The sequence below is a fragment of the Chrysemys picta genome, chromosome 21, assembly GCF_011386835.1.
Source record: "Chrysemys picta bellii isolate R12L10 chromosome 21, ASM1138683v2, whole genome shotgun sequence".
In the NCBI taxonomy this organism is placed as follows: Eukaryota; Metazoa; Chordata; order Testudines; family Emydidae; genus Chrysemys; species Chrysemys picta.
Window position 1 is genome coordinate 13,151,099 of NC_088811.1, and position 16,920 is coordinate 13,168,018.

At 43.6% G+C, this 16,920-nt stretch overlaps 1 protein-coding gene across 1 annotated transcript; it reads left to right on the forward strand.

Annotated features, from left to right (window-relative positions):
- The first annotated feature begins 2,283 nt into the window (after positions 1 to 2,283).
- On the forward strand, positions 2,284 to 16,474 carry LOC101948681 (arylacetamide deacetylase-like 4). Its single transcript, XM_005293015.2, has 4 exons — positions 2,284 to 2,460; positions 8,093 to 8,309; positions 11,052 to 11,115; positions 15,700 to 16,474. Exons 1-4 carry the CDS (start codon positions 2,284 to 2,286, stop codon positions 16,472 to 16,474), a joined length of 1,233 nt encoding a protein of 410 aa, XP_005293072.2.
- Positions 16,475 to 16,920: the final 446 nt, after the last annotated feature.

A 16,920-nucleotide genomic window follows, 5' to 3' on the forward strand; every position in this document is an offset into this window, starting at 1 on the left:
CAGGTGTCTTTCTACCCTGCATTGATCATAATGCTTCTGTGTGCCAATGATGCTTGAATGGTATAACAGCCCCTGGGGGGACACTGCCTGCCCATGCAAGTCACAGCAGTCTGTAGGCTATTCTAACTTGTGTCAATGGTTGAATTGGCTCCTAGCCAGCAATAAGGGGCATAAATATGGCAAAAAGCTATTTTTGGTCTTCCCAGGTCCTGCACTGAATAGAGCTTAGTTGAGAGGTCAAGAATCAGGGGCATTGTTCTCAGACCTAGCTCCATTGTCATGCTCCTCCCCCGCATCTCTGCTCTCATTCCCCCATCCCTGTTCCCATTGTTCTTTTGCAAACCTGACACCTTCCTGCTTCTCCCATAACAGACTTGCACAATACTTCCATCATGCTGTTCCATCCTCTTGCTGCTGGAATAATGCCCCTTTTCTCGCCTACGAATCACCCTCTTTTCTCCGGTTTCAGAGTAGCAGCCGTGTTAGTCGGTATCCGCAAAAAGAACAGGAGTACTTGTGGCACCTTAGAGACTAACAAATTTATTAGAGCCCACAAAAGCTTATGCTCTAATAAATTTGTTAGTCTCTAAGGTGCCACAAGTACTCCTCTTTTCTCCTTCTTTCAAACCCATGTCTTCCAGAAATCCCTCTTCTAAACATTAATATTCCCCACTGCCTCCCTCAAAGGAGATGTTGGCCATTGTCTTTTGTTGTCTGTTTTGATCTGATCAGATTCTAAAATATTCAGGTCAAGGGCATGTCTATAATTATATCCATAGTTTTAATCTACAGATCTCAAAGCACTTCAGCCAAGGTGGGTAACCATAATTATTATTTTTGCAGATGAAGGCAGAAATGAACTGCATGGTATTTTACAGACTGTGTGCCCTAAAATACTTTAGAGTTTCCATAAACGGCGCAGTTACAGAGCTAAATAATATCAGGGCCCGGGGGAAATGTTGCTAAGAAGGAAACTATATTTTTTCAGCTGAGTTTCCAAATGAGATAGAGCGTTATTGAGGCAAAGAAATGCAGGAAGGCTGGTCAAGATGTCAGGAGCTGCAGAAATGATAGCTCTTGTTCCTACAGTGGTACAGGAAGGAGAACATTAGGAAAAAATAGGGAGTGTAAAAGAGGAAGAGAGAGTGACCAAAGCCACAAGACAGGCCATAGCAAGACCATAGAGGGCTTTGGGAATTAAAAGAATAAAATTAAATTGGGTCCTTACGGGAAGGGGCCATGGAAGTTGCTTGGAAGTGGGACTGAGGTGTGGGACTGACTTTTCTGTGCATGTTAGGAGGCAGTAGGCAGCATTCTGTAAATGCTGCAATTCAAAGAGCTGGGAACTAAGGGAAGCCAAATGGGAGGCGTTACAAAGGCTGATGAGGATTTTGGGAAAAGGTGGAACCAACTTACTGCTAGAAGAAGAAGTAGTGCACACAGTCACTTACAAATGCTGGCAGAACCTCAAATTGGAATGAAGTTGGGAAGGGTGGCAAGACATGAACTAAGAATTGTTCCCTGCTGTCAGAATTGCTTCCAAACACCAAGGGCTAAAGCAATTTGGTACAAATTGATGTAGCTCCATTTGAATTCAATGAAGAGATACCAATTTACACCTGCTGGCAATCTGGCCCATTTAACATAGTTTGGAGTTCATCTTCAACTTCCTCCCCCTCCTTTACCCTCTGAAAATAGTGGGATGCCTAAGAAGGTCTACAATTACCAGCCGCATCAAAAATTAAATGCATAAGTCCCATGTCCCTTGGGAGGAATACACTGTAGATAAGAACTGTCCTGCTGACTACCTGTAGCAGTGTTAACTTTGTACATGTACAGTTTAGGTTTAGCTACTGTAGTTTGGCCGGCTCTGTCTCTCCATGACCAAATCTGCACATCACTTGTGTGGCTGTCAGGATGGGCTCACTTGCCAAGAGAGTCGCTAGCAGAATTTTATACTGCTGTGCATGAGAAAGCCTAGGTTAAACTCCTGAATCCAGCCAGCTGCAGTGCAGGCACATACAATCTCATTTTTGCACAATGTTCAATGTGATCCTCTAACTAGTATTTATCTGCAACACTTGCCCAAATTGTTATGAAATCCTTTACAGGCGTCAACAGTGCTGTGGTGAAATGTTGGGTGCCATAAAAACATTCTCCATTGTTGTTTCAGCTTGGGACTACAACCCACATTCTTTTGTGGATGTAATAACTTAGTTACATAACCAAGACACTTCAGACACTGGAAGGAACATCAAGTCAAAGTCAATTCTCTGACTAGACATGGAGCTTGCTTACTCCTTGTTCACGACTGCAGCAGAAATATTGATTGTTTCTTTTACTCTGGTGGCAGCATGGGCAATTTATTATGAGCTCACCTATTCCAAAATCCCTCCTGGAGTCGAGCAACCTGGAAAGCTTCGCATCCTTCACTGCCTGTTGATTATTTCATGTGTTCTGGTGAGTTGACCTGGCTTGGAACTGCATTTTCATTTTGTTTTTTGATTGACATGGGAGGGTTGGAGGGGAAGCAGGGGGAAAATTTTAAAAGTAAATGTTGAAATGTGTCAAGTATCAGAGGGGTAGCCGTGTTAGTCTGAATCTGTAAAAAGCAACAGAGGGTCCTGAGGTTAGTTCAATCAGGGAGGGTGAGGTGTGAACACCAAGGGAGGAGAAGCTGCTTCTGTAGTTGGATAGCCATTCACAGTCTTTGTTTAATCCTGATCTGATGGTGTCAAATTTGCAAATGAACTGGAGCTCAGCAGTTTCTCTTTGGAGTCTGGTCCTGAAGTTTTTTTGCGGTAAGATGGCTACCTTTACATCTGCTATTGTGTGGCCAGGGAGGTTGAAGTGTTCTCCTACAGGTTTTTATACGTTACCATTCCTGATATCTGACTTGTGTCCATTTATCCTCTTGTGTAGTGAGTATCCCCTGTTGTGGCCCCATGTGGCCGGTAGGATTTTAGACAGCTTACGGTCCTTTTTCCTTTGTAGAGAGGTGAAGTGTGTAATGTAGATGTACATGGGGCCACAACAGGGGTACCCCTAACTCACCCAGCAATATCGTCAATTTATCCAGCTACACACACAACCCAGCAGAAGAGTCTGTCCTATCTCAGGGACTCTCTTTTTGCCCCAGCACCCCCACGAACATGACACAGTTCTGCGGTGATCTGGAAGCCTACTTTCGCCGCCTCCGACTCAAAGAATACTTTCAAGATAACACTGAACAGCGCACGGATACACAGATACCCTCCCACCAACAACACAGGAAGAAGAACTCCACATGGACTCCTCCTGAGGGTCGAAATGACAGTCTGGACCTATACATAAAATGTTTCCGCCGATGTGCACAGGCAGAAATTGTGGAAAAACAACATCGCTTGCCTCATAACCTAAGTTGTGCAGAACACAATGCCATCCACAGCCTCAGAAACCACCCTGACATTATCATCAAAGAGGCTGATAAAGGAGGTGCTGTTGTCATCATGAACAGGTCTGACTACCAGAAGGAGGCTGCCAGACAACTCTCCAATACCCAATTCTACAGGCCACTTTCCTCAGATCCCACTGAGGAATACACTAAGAAACTGCACCATCTACTCAGGACACTCCCTACACTAACACAGGAACAAATCAACATACCCTTAGAGCCCCGACTGGGGTTATTCTATCTACTACCTAAGATCCACAAACCTGGAAATCCTGGATGCCCCATCATCTCGGGCATTGGCACTCTCACTGAAGGACTGTCTGGATATGTGGACTCCCTACTTAGACCCTACGCCACCAGCACTCCCAGCTATCTCCGTGACACCACAGATTTCCTGAGAAAACTACAATGCATTGGTGACCTCCCAGAAAACACCATCCTAGCCACCATGGATGTAGAGGCTTTCTACACAAACATCCCCCACACAGATGGAATACAAGCTGTCAGGAACAGTATCCCTGATGATGACACAGCACAACTTATTGCTGAGCTCTGTGACTTTATCCTCACGCACAATTATTTCAAATTTGATGACAATATATACCCCCAAACCAGTGGCACCACTATGGGCACCCGCATGGCCCCACAATATTCATAGATTCATAGATTCTAGGACTGAAAGGGACCTCGAGAGGTCATCGAGTCCAGTCCCCTGCCCACATGGCAGGACCAAATACTACAAATATGCCAACATTTTTATGGCTGACCTGGAACAACGCTTCCTCAGCTCTCGTCCACTCATGCCCCTTCTCTACCTACGCTATATTGAGGACATCTTCATCATCTGGACCCGTGGGAAGGAGACCCTGGAAGAATTCCACCATGATTTCAACAGCTTCCACCCCACCATCAACCTCAGCCTGGACCAATCTACACGGGAGGTCCACTTCCTAGACCCCACCGTACAAATAAGCGATGGCCACATTAACACCACCCTATACCGAAAACCCACTGACCGCTACACCTACCTTCATGCCTCCAGCTTCCACCCCGGTCACACCACACGATCCATCGTCTACAGCCAAGCACTGAGGTACAATCGCATCTGCTCCAACCCCTCAGACAGAGACCAACACCTACAAGATCTTCACGAAGCATTCTCAAAACTAAGATACCCACACAAGGAAATAAAGAAACAAATCAACAGAGCCAGATGTGTACCCAGAAGCCTCCTGCTACAAGACAGGCCCAAAAAAGAAACCAACAGAACTCCACTGGCCATCACCTACAGTCCTCAGCTTAAACCTCTCCAACGCATCATCAGTGATCTACAACCCATCCTGGACAATGATCCCTCACTTTCACAGACCTTCGGAGGCAGGCCAGTCCTCGCCCACAGACAACCTGCCAACCTTAAGCATATTTTCACCAGCAACCACGCACCGCACCATAACAACTCTAACTCAGGAACCAACCCATGCAACAAACCTCGATGCCAACTCTGCCCACATATCTACACCAGCAACACCATCACAGGACCTAACCAGATCAGCTACAACATCACTGGCTCATTCACCTGCACGTCCACCAATGTTATATATGCCATCATATGCCAGCAATGCCCCTCTGCTATGTACATTGGCCAAACTGGACAGTCACTACGCAAGAGGATAAATGGACACAAGTCAGATATCAGGAATGGTAACATACAAAAACCTGTAGGAGAACACTTCAACCTCCCTGGCCACACAATAGCAGATGTAAAGATAGCCATCTTACAGCAAAAAAACTTCAGGACCAGACTCCAAAGAGAAACTGCTGAGCTCCAGTTCATTTGCAAATTTGACACCATCAGATCAGGATTAAACAAAGACTGTGAATGCCTATCCAACTACAGAAGCAGCTTCTCCTCCCTTGGTGTTCATATCTCAACTGCTAGCAGAGCACCTCACCCTCCCTGATTGAACTAACCTCATTATCTCGATACTGATTTATACCTGCCTCTGGAGATTTCCATTACTTACATCCGAAGAAGTGAGGTTCTTACCCACGAAAGCGTATGCTCCCAATACTTCTGTTAGTCTTAAAGGTGCCACAGGACCCTCTTTTGTTGAAATGTGGTGTGCTCTGCTGAGACAGAAACTAGGAGAGATGGGACAAGTATTTAAGATAAGAAGAAAGGCTGAATTTGAGTTATGGAGCAAATTCCATTCTCCTGCGGGTGCAGATATGCTCCTGCCAGCAGAATTTGATGCATAAGTCAATGATAGAATCATAGAATCTCAGGGTTGGAAGGGACCTCAGGAGGTCACCTAGTCCAACCCCCTGCTCAAAGCAGGACCAATTCCTAACTAAATCAATGTGGCAGAGAATTCAACTCTGAATTCCACTGTCCAGGGACCAGCTGAGATCAGGTCTGGGACTGAGGGGGCTGGAAATCTGCTGCTACGTACATCCTCTGCTACCCCGGCCCTTCAGGGAAGGGGTGTCTTAGGGCAACAGCAGCTACTGTCCTCAAGGCTGCAACAAACACCTGTAGAACAGCAGCTGGCCTGACACAGAGGTTTCCTTTCCTTGCTGCTCCATCCTTGTGGAAATACTTAGGGTAGAGCGTTCACAAATCCTCTGGGATCTGCAAGGAAATTCATGCAATGCATACCATTAAGAAGCAACACCCGGCTTTCCACCAAATATATAAATCTCACTGGGTGAAATATTTCCGTGAAACATAACTCAGTAAAAACTGCTTGCAAAACTGAAATGTTTTTTTTTAAACTGGTTTGTATGGGCTAGCATGCCTTCATGTTCAAAAAGAGGTTGCCTTTCCATAGCTTAGTTGGATTGTTGTGAGCCCACAACGCAAGGTTTAGGTCTGATATGCTCTTGCATGTTCATGCAGATTTGTATATGTTCAGAACTATGTATGGGAATGAAACTCACAAGCTAATAGCAGCCTCAGATGTTTGCAGTAAGTTGGTGTGTTTTGATTGTTCCGTAAGCTGGAAAGATGTAAACTTTTTGCCCTCCCGGCTCACCTACAGTTATTAATGTTCTTATTGTCTAAAACTCCAATGGCTTAGCAAATGGCCGTGAATGGACAAAGTCTAATTTTGACAATTTTTGAGATCCAAGTTGAACACGTCACACAATTCTAGTGCTTGTGTAAGGAGGAGATGATTATTTTATTTCTTGGTTACAGAAACGATAATCAGTTTCCTGTATCTGATGCACAACTGCATTACCAAATTTCTCTGTCTGAAAGCTAGTTTTAGAGGACAACGTTTTAACAATGGGGATTAGATGGCTCCTGGGGATTGGTGAGGGAATACAAAGCCTTTTACCTCTAGGTCAACTGTTCAAATTAACCTGTTGTGGCAACCACAATTCACAATAATCTGAAGGCTATTTGGTTATCTATGTTGAAAGAGTTGATGATCTTAGTTCACTTCCTAGTGGACCAATGACCACTATTGGCATGGACTGGAACTTTTGTTAGCATTCTTGGCAAAGGCAAAGGACTTAACAGGCCAGGAGAGCTAAAGCACCCTCTATTTTGAGGCATAAAAACTGGGAGATGTAGGGGTACCTTGCACAGCCACTACCAATGAGGTATTTATTCGGAGGAAAAACAGAGGACTTCCATCTCCAGACCTATCAACAAGGCAACTTTTACCATCAGAGCTGGGGGAAAATTTTCACACGAATAGTATATTCACCAAAAAAAAATGGCAGTTTTGGGTAAACCAAAAGTATTCCCAAATTTGACACGAATTCACCAAATAGTTTTGGCCAATTCCCCCCAGATTTAGCTGCCATTCACACAACCAGCAGCAGGTGATGGTGTCCTCCTTGTAGCCCAATTTCTCCTGCTGTCTGATGTGGAGAAGAGATTTGAACTTGGGTCTCCCACATTATGAATGCCTGTGGAGTACCGCTGTGAATGACCGTGAATAGCCATTGGGCAAGGGACAGAGGCTGACTCTATAGAGGTGGTTAGCCACTCATTCATCTGTGGTATGAGATACCCAAATTCAAGTCCCTGTTCCAATGACTATTTAATTATTTATACACTGTTCAGCAGCTTCATCAATGGAGACAGAGAGACCCACACCAGAATGCCCCATTGCCCAGTAGCGAGGGTACTTTTGTGCACTGGGAGGAATGCAAAGTCAAATCCCTTCTCCACATTAAATGGAGGGAAGAACTGAATACAGGTAGGTGCCTTAACCACTGGACTAAAAGTTATAAGAAGAGCACCAGCACTGCCTCCTTCTCCAGCCATTTTGTGAATCGAACCCTTTAAAAATGCCACCAATAAAATGTTTCAGTCAAACAAGAAGTTTCTTTTGACCTGTAATGGATTTTTTTCCAGTTTGCCAACGTCTTTATTTTTAATTTTTCAAAATTGGTTCGACCTGCACCAGTCCCCCACCCCCTGGTTTTTCAGAATGGCCAAAAAATCAGTTATTTGCCCAGTTCTGGTGACCATCACTACATTTACTTGAAATCCTGTTTTATGAGCTCAAAACACTACAGTAAAGAGCCACATCTTTAGTTGCCCGTAGCAAAAAACAAACCAGTAAGCCCTGTGCACTATCTGCACAGTGGCCAGATCTGGGCCATCTTCAATTAATTTCGGGCCTTCCTTGTTCCAAACAGGGTAAGATTTTGGAGCGCCTGGGTTTCTGCTCTGAGATTGACTTCATCCGCTACACACAAGATGGAAAAAAATTGCCGGAGGACCCCAAACTCTTCATCAAGGATCTGCAGTTTGAGGACGTGCCTGTGAGGCTTTACCAGCCTAGAGCGCCTTCTGAGGGCCTAAGGAGAGGGCTCATCTACTTGCATGGAGGAGGCTGGATGTTTGGAAGTATTAGTAAGTCTTTAAAGGGGCGGGGGAGAAACACTAACGGTATTTAAAACAAATAACTCATCTGAACTGTTTAGAACCGCAGAAAAGGTTCCAGGTCTGTTTCCCACTTCAGGAGAAGTTTTGGACCAGTTCTTATTGTATCCAAATGGAGTTGTGGCTTCCATATTAGTATCTAAATTAACGTACACTGGTTGCGGTTGGTAAAAACAGCTTTCAAATCCAACCTTCTGAAGCCTGATGGCCTAACACCCTGTTTTTATTTAAATTTGTGCAACTCCATTGAACTCTGAGGGGAGGATTGAGGTCTGTAATGTTTATTGGTGCCGGTATTTTGGGTGTCCGTGTGATGTTAAAATGTCACATGGAGGGTTTTGGTTTTTGAGGGTGGGTGGAGAGTTCACACTAGGTAGAAAAGATTGCCTGTCATAGGCCACCCAAAGCTTTTCTACTACGATTGGAAGAAACAAAGAAAGAAAATTGGGCTGTATAAGTAGGGGCATTGCCAGCAGATCGAGGAACGTGATCATTCCCCTCTATTTGGCATTGGTGAGGCCTCATCTGGAGTACTGTGTCCAGTTTTGGACCCCACACTACAAGAAGGATGTGGAAAAATTGGAAAGAGTCCAGCAGAGGGCAACAAAAATGATTAGGGGGCTGGAACCCCCTATGAGGAGAGGCTGAGGGAGCTGGGATTGTTTAGTCTGCAGAAGAGAAGAATGAAGGGGAAGATTTGATAGCTGCTTTCAGCTACCTGAAAGGGGGTTCCGAAGAGGATGGATCTAGACTGTTCTCAGTGGTACCAGATGACGGAACAAGGAGTAATGGTCTCAAGTTGCAGTGGGGGAGGTTTAGGTTGGATATTAGGAAAAACTTTTTCACTGGGAGGGTGGTGAAGCACTGGAATGGGTTACCTAGGGAGGTGGTGGAATCTCCTTCCTTAGAGGTTTTTAAGGTCAGGCTTGACGAAGCCCTGGCTGGGATGATTTAGTTGGGGATTGGTCCTGCTTTGAGCATGGGGTTGGACTAGATGACCTCCTGAGGTCCCTTCCAACCCTGATATTCTATGATTCTCTAGGAAGTGGATTGTCACGAATTGCTTGGATGGCTAACACTGGTATCTTTGCCACAAGGAAACTAGCCTCTTGTTTTCTAGAAAACTGAAAATACTCGGGGTAGAGCTGGATGAATAATTGATTTTTTTTGGTTCCGCAAATTAATTAATTAAAGCCATCAGTTTGGATCAAACTGAGTGGGGAAAAAATGGTGGTGGTGCATTTTGTTGCCATCCACATTAATAATTTTCAGCCCAGTGGTTAGGACATTGACCTGAGATGTGGCGGACTCAGGCTCAGATCCCTACCCAAGAACAGGGATTTGAAGTCAAATCTCTCTTCTCTTAAATAAGGGCGTCAACCTCCAGGCTATAGGCTATTCTGGGGTGGGTCTATTTCCATCTCTCCCAGTATGGCTGTTCCACTTTGTATAAAATACTTGAATAGTCACTGGGCCAGAGAGCAAGAGCAAGAATGACGCTATAGCCCGGGATTAAGGGGGATGTAGCAGGGGGAACACCCAAGTTAAAGTCCTTGTGCCAAGGAATAATTATGTATATAAACTAGAACAGCTGCAACAGGAGAGAGAGTGCCCCACCCTAGAACAGCCCATAGTCTAGTGGTTAGGGCAGTCAGCGGAGAAGGTAGAGTCCTAGTTTCAAACTGCTGCTCCAGAGCAGTGATTCAAACCTTCATCTCCCACATCCAGATGAGTGCCCTAACCACTGAGCTAAAGGTTGTAAGATGGGCAGCAGCACGGCTGTCCCTCAAGTTGTAAACCTAGCCCTCCCCCACACATTTTTTTTGGCCAAAACTATTTGGTGAATTTCTGTCATATTAGTAAATAGTTTCAGGTCAAACAAAACTGCATTTTTTGGCAAATAAACGACGTCTGAAAATTTTGCCCAGCTCAAACAGATTTTTGACGGGTCTTCAAGCCAGTCTCCAATTTTGCACACACTTTCAATTGCAGGCTTAATATCATGAGTGCAAATTTAGGGTCCTTTTCAAGAAAATTTAGCCATCACTATCCATTTATTGTCGTAGAAAGGATCAAGAGACCAAATTCTGCCCTCGGTTTCTCCCTTTCAACCCCACTGCCTTCACGGAACAATAAAAAGGTTAGACAAGTACCAGGCAGATTTAGCACAAGCCCATTAGCTGGGTTACAGAACATACATCAGTACTGATTGGACCGCCTCAGAGCAGAGTGACATGATATGGTGTTAAATGTTGATTGCCCATCTGGATTAAGGCTCCCAACGCTGGCGGAGCTGAACAGTAGAAAACTTGTAGAAATCTTCCCTAGCGTATAGAGAACCAACCTGCGCCTACTGTTAAATCAGGAATGGGTGGTATGTGTTATTTGGTTGCAGTGGTAATCTGAAAATACCATACTTGAATTTCTTGGAAATATGCATGTGAAGGGAAAGGTGAAAAGCATTGCACTTTAACAGTGCCGCAAACAAGTGAAAATGCAGTTCATGAGCTAACAAATACAACTATTTAACTGGCAAAAACAAATAAACCCAAGACGACTAGAAATAGGCCCAAACCCAAACTATGGATTCACCCCACGCTATTTGGGATGGAAAATTTTGGATCCGGGTCTGGATCAAGAAACAAATGTTCAGCTGGGACTCATCTGAATTTAAGACACTAATTCAGTGCCATTGGAAACATTTGTTTTCAGATTCCTATGACAGAGTGTGCCGCTATATTGCCAGAGAAAGCGAATCAGTGGTGGTGTCTGTTGGGTGAGTTAATCCAGTACAAATGGAGATTATGTACAAGGAGTGGGTACGACAAATATTGCAACCTTGTGCAGTATTTTTGGGGACCGTTGTATTCAGTGTTGATGTATTATTGTGTTCTACTTCCTGTGGGAGGGTTACCACAGCTCTTCCAGGAACTAAGAACATTGGGGGTTTTCATACATCAGATCAACTGCACCTGGATTTCCCCTCAATGGTCCAGCGAGAGCACCCATTCTCAGGCTTCCACTGCCTTTTGTGAGTGGAGACCTGCCTCTCCCTCCCTTCTGACTGGGGTATTTCTAGGCTACCCAGCTCCCTGCCTTCACTGTGGTATTCCCAGCATAGACTGGCTGCCCAAGCACACCTGCTTGCTTTCTCTTCCGAGATGATTCACAGTGCGACTGCCCATCGTTACAGATATATCACAGCTCTTTTTATGCAAGCCTATTTTATTGGTAAATGCACTACAGAGAAAACCTACTAAAAACAATAAAAACCTACACGCATACTAACAAGCTTACTAGACATCAACCCAGTTCTAACATAGACTCTAGCAGGAGCAATCCTTTAAAACCCCACAAAGGGGGACTCTTGTATGGTCACAACTTTCCACTGGATGCATCCGATGAAGTGGTTTTAGCCCACGAAAGCTTATGCTCAAATAAATTTGTTAGTCTCTAAGGTGCCACAAGTACTCCTCATTCTTTTAACTTCATAACAGCATCAGCTCAGAACTAGCACACTTATATCATTTTACTCCACCCTTTATACAGGTCAGGGTCTTTAATCTGGAGTTTCTAAGAGCAGGTAATTAGTAAACAGGGCATACTTCCAAAGGGTGGTTTTGAAGTGGATCATTTGAATTCCCCCAGGTACTTTCTAGAAAAAACACTTCACATGCATTGTTCCAAAAAGCCCTTTGAAGTTCTTAATATCTTCCAGGGATTGCATTAGTCAGTCTTCTAGAGAAGTTACATACATACAATTCCACAATATCACACACTCAATTGCATTTTTAATTCGATGGACCCCAAAGACGATAAACCTAATTCAACAAGGTCCAACCTAATTCAATAAAGTATATTCAGGAAATTGTCAGTCTGTCACAGGGGTGCTTGAGGTAAGTCGCTGAGATGGTAAACAACTCCAAAGAGGTACCATCCTCTGGGTTGGTTTGAAAGTTCTGGTTGAAACTGGATCTTCCAGAGACCAAGAGACAAAGAAAGGGTTTTTGGTATAAAAAGCTAAGCTTGAACGGATACAGGGTCTTCCTCTTGATTCAGCAAATGGACAGGATCTTTGGTCTTAGTAGGGCCCCAGGCTATATTGGCCTACCACAGCCCTGTAAAACCAACGGATGATTTTGGGTACATTTCGTGTCTAAATCTGTTTATGGTTTATTATAGGTTTTCTTTGTGATGCTTTTACCTTAAGAATAAATGTTCTCTGCTGAGAAAGAGCTGTGTGGTAACTCATAAGTGCTGGTATACACTGGTCGTAGACGTTGGAGAAAAAGCCACACGGGACTGGCTTGCTGGGGAGATCACAGTGATGTCAGGGGGCTGTGGAGCCTTGTCAGACTCCTGGTCAGAAGGGAGTGGGACACAGGTCCTTGCCCAGGGACAGATGACAAGTAGAGACGTGAATAGGCAGTCCTGGAGTAGAACATGGAAGTGGGATACAAATGCAGTCACCCTGAAACTGTGACAGAGAGTTTAGAACTGGCACGTTGAACTTTCAGGAATATGCCTTTATTGGCCAACTGCCTGTCCAGCATGAAAACAGCTCACCAAAAGGCCCAGATTTACATTCTGCACTGTACCCCATTTTCCTCCATGCTGCGATGATGCCAGGCCTGCCCTGTGTCACAAACTAGTCATCCCACTACCCCCAACCCCGATACGGTTCCTGCCATGAAAACAGATTTTTTTCCTTTGCATTTAATCCAACATTTACTATGGTTTTTGCAGACCCAAGAAATAGTTTACACATGGTATGGAAATATTATTGAGACGGTCACACAAGGTTATGCTGTAGAATGAACAAGAGGGTGTCAGAACACACATCTAATGTCCTCTACCCTTTTTTGTGAGGGCATGTGCTTCAAGCCTGTGAAAAGCAGACATTGCAATAGGAGACTCTTCCTCAGGGTTACTTTGTTTGGGATATGTTCTTATATTACGTATACCATTAAATTAAGAGAGAGCATGCATCATTTTCCTATTTACAATACACAAAAGGTGCACGCCCCTCTGAAAAGCCTCTTTCTCTTGTATCATAACTGCTAACGTAATTGCTTCCTGTTTAGGAACGACTCACTCCATTTTATTATGAGTGAACTATTTATTCTTTATTTGCCTTTTCTGTCAAAAATCTCTCCTTGTCCAATCTATTGCAGCAGAGTTAAGAGAAGTGTCTACCTCTTTCTCCTCATATGTCCCGCTCTGAAGTTTCTCATGTTGGGAGGTAGATACTTGGCATTTTCAGTACCCCAGAGTAATGTTAGAAAATGTATCTACTTGTCACCTCCTGTATGCCTCCTACTTGGTATGCTCCACCTTTTATTAACACTTCCTGTCTCCTTCACTCCCACATTGGTGACCTTCTTTCATGCCACTCATAACTTAATCACAGCCTCCAAATTAATGTTTATCAAGAGGCAGATTAAGGCCCCTTTAAAATCTTGACCCCATGTATTTTAAAATATTTACTATATTCACGGTTAATATTGGGATCCTTGATTGATTGGTCCTTTCTCTGAAGGAGTCTGTGTCTCAAAGAGAGCTGATCATGTCTTAGTTCTGATTGTTTTCTGCTATTAAATGGAGCCCATTCCTGAGGGAAGACTCTCTATTGAAATGTGAACAGTTGCAATAAGATTGCAACTTATATAAAGGAAATGCTTCCTGCCAACAGAGGACTTATTTATCTTTTGGCATAATAGTAGTAATTATTATTACTAAATAGCACACTTAATAATAATTGTGTACAGCTCAATGAAGAAAAATGCAAAAGAATGACGAAGCCAGGGTACTTTTTAGATGCCAATAGCCATTTTGAAGAGCACATCCGTAAGGCTTTGTGTGAAGACAAAGCTCCACTCAACATTAAACTCACTATGAAGGGTTTCCCCAACTCCTTCCAGGTCAGGATATTAAAAATTTTCCAGAGTGTTCACCCTGGGAGAGGAATGGTAGAGGCAGGGCTGGATCCAGGCATCAGCGAAGGAAGCAGGTGCTTGGGGCGGCCAATGGAAAGGGGTGGCACATCTGGGTCTTCGGTGGTGGGTGCCTCAGTCCCTCTCTTCCTCTTAGAGCTGCCGCCAAAGTGCTACCGAAGAGGAAGGAAGGGAATGGCACAATTGAGCTTCCGCCGAAGTGCCACCGATCGGCTTTATCTTTTTTTTTTTTTTTCCCCTGCTTCGCCGCTTGGGGTGGCAAAAAAGCTGGAGCCGACCCTGGGTAGAGGGATGGAAGAGCAGAAGAAAAAAAATTGACTATAAATAGAAAATAGTTGGTGTTGAACCTCCTCTCCCAATTATTGTCTTTCCTTGCTCATGGGTCGCAAGTATCAAATCGGGGGGAGGGATAGCTCAGTGGTTTGAGCATTGGCCTGCTAAACCCACGGTTGTGAGTTCAATCCTTGAGGGGACTACTTAAGGATCTGGGGCAAAATCAGTACTTGGCCCTGCTAATGAAGGCAGGGGACTAGACTTAATGACCTTTCAAGGTCCATTCTAGGAGATAATTTAAAATTTATTTATTTAAAAACAAACAGAATATTAGAGGCATCTAAAAAGGATGCTCTTTCTGTAAGAAAATCCCACCACCAAGAATGTTGAAAGAAAATTTTAAATTATTATGACTTATGTAGATTACAGTTGTGCCTAGTGAACCTAGCTGAGATCTGCACTGCATTGTGGTAGATGTACTAGAACCCACAGTGAGGAGCAGTCCCTGCTTTTCAGAGCCTCCAGTCTAAATAGATAGAACTATATGACTAACTGATTTTTCAGTTCAGTAGCTTAACTAAAGGATTTAAAAAACTGTTTTGGTTTCACCCAAAACAAAAATTTTCTGGTGAATCCTCAAAAAAACCCCAAAAAAACAAAAAAACCCTCAAAAATGTCATTGCAGTTTGAACAAAATGTTTCATTTGACCCGAAACCAAATGTTTAGGTTTTTGTATTTTAACCCCCCCCACACACCTTTTTTAAAATAAAATTGACTTAAAATTCAAACAAAAATCATTTTGAATTGAAAAATCAAATTTTTTTTTTAAAAAAACGTTGAAACAAAAACATTTTGATTATTTTCACCCCCTGAAACGATTTGCAAATTCAGTACAAATTTGCGGAATGTTTTGGACAAACAATCTGCATTTTTAGGTGAAGAAAAGTTTTGTCTGAAAAATTTCAGCTGGCACTCTGAACAGACAGAGCAGTTAAAGCGCGTGAGGGAAACAGAGGCACAGTTAGGTGAAGAAGCTTGTTGCAAGGTGAGCGACAGGCCCAGGAATAGAACTGTCCCTCCCAACCCCCAGTCTCTGCTGCCTCTCCAATAATCAATGTCTCCAATGTTGTAGGTATCGTTTGGCTCCTGAGCACAAGTATCCGTCTCAATTTAGGGACTGTCTCACTGCCAGCATACACTTTATGAAGACGGCAGAAGACTATGGGGTGGATTCTGCCTGTGTTATCATTAGTGGGGACAGCGTTGGAGGCAATCTTGCTGCTGCTGTTTGCCAAGCATTAGTGAGCAGATCGAATTTTCCAAAGCCACTTGCTCAGATTTTGATCTATCCAGGCCTTCAGGCAATAGATTTTTATTTGCCTTCATATCAGCAAAATTGTGCGGTGCCCCTCCTGTACCGAGAGCACGTTATCAGCTGTTGTCTGAAGTATCTGGAGAAGGACGTCTCAGTATTGGAAAATGTCATGGAGGGGTCCCATGTTCCTTTGGACATGAAACTGAAGTATGGGAGATGGGTAAATCCAGACAATATCCCTGAGGAGTTTAAGATTAGAAGCTACAAACCACATTTGCCCACTTCATACTCAGATGAAGTCTATGAGGTGGCTAAACCAGCTTTAGAGACAACTTTTTCACCTCTTCTGGCTGAAGATTCCATTGTCAGCCGACTCCCCCTGTCTTATATTTTAACCTGTGAATATGACGTGCTTCGGGATGATGGACTGCTCTACAAGAAACGGTTAGAAGACAGTGGCGTCCCTGTGACTTGGTACCACGTTAAAGATGGCTTCCATGGAGTGATAAGCCTATTTGATTTTGGGATTCTATCATTTCGCTCTGGTAAAAAAGCAATGGATAACATTGTGAACTTTTTAAAAAGCTTATGAAAACTGTTTTTAAATGCAACAGAGGGTCCTGTGGCACCTTTAAGACTAACAGAAGTATTGGGAGCATAAGCTTTCGTAAGAACCTCACTTCTTCAGATGCAAGAAGTTCTTACCCATGAAAGCTTATGCTCCCAATACTTCTGTTAGTCTTAAAGGTGCCACAGGACCCTCTGTTGTTTTTTACAGATCCAGACTAACACGGCTACCCCTCTGATACTGTTTTTAAATGTTTGTATATATTTTAAAGTCTATATTTATACCAAGTTTCCGGAAGTCTGGATCAAAGATTACTATGACAGGATTAGGGGTTTGTGGTTTTGATTCTGCTCTTGTGTTTTAATTGGGAGTGGGGAAGGGGAAGGGACAAAATAAACAGGTCTACTTTTAAGGCTTATTGGGTTCACATTCTATGAGAATACAGAGTATTGTACATTTGTCTTTTGTTC

Excerpts from the sequence above, each read along its gene's own strand:
- LOC101948681 (XM_005293015.2), top strand. The coding sequence starts at position 2,284 with ATGGAGCTTGCTTACTCCTTGTTCACGACTGCAGCAGAAATATTGATT. Across the intron at positions 2,461-8,092 it reads TGATTATTTCATGTGTTCTG|GGTAAGATTTTGGAGCGCCT; the intron begins GTGAGTTGACCT and ends TGTTCCAAACAG. Across the intron at positions 8,310-11,051 it reads CTGGATGTTTGGAAGTATTA|ATTCCTATGACAGAGTGTGC; the intron begins GTAAGTCTTTAA and ends ATTTGTTTTCAG.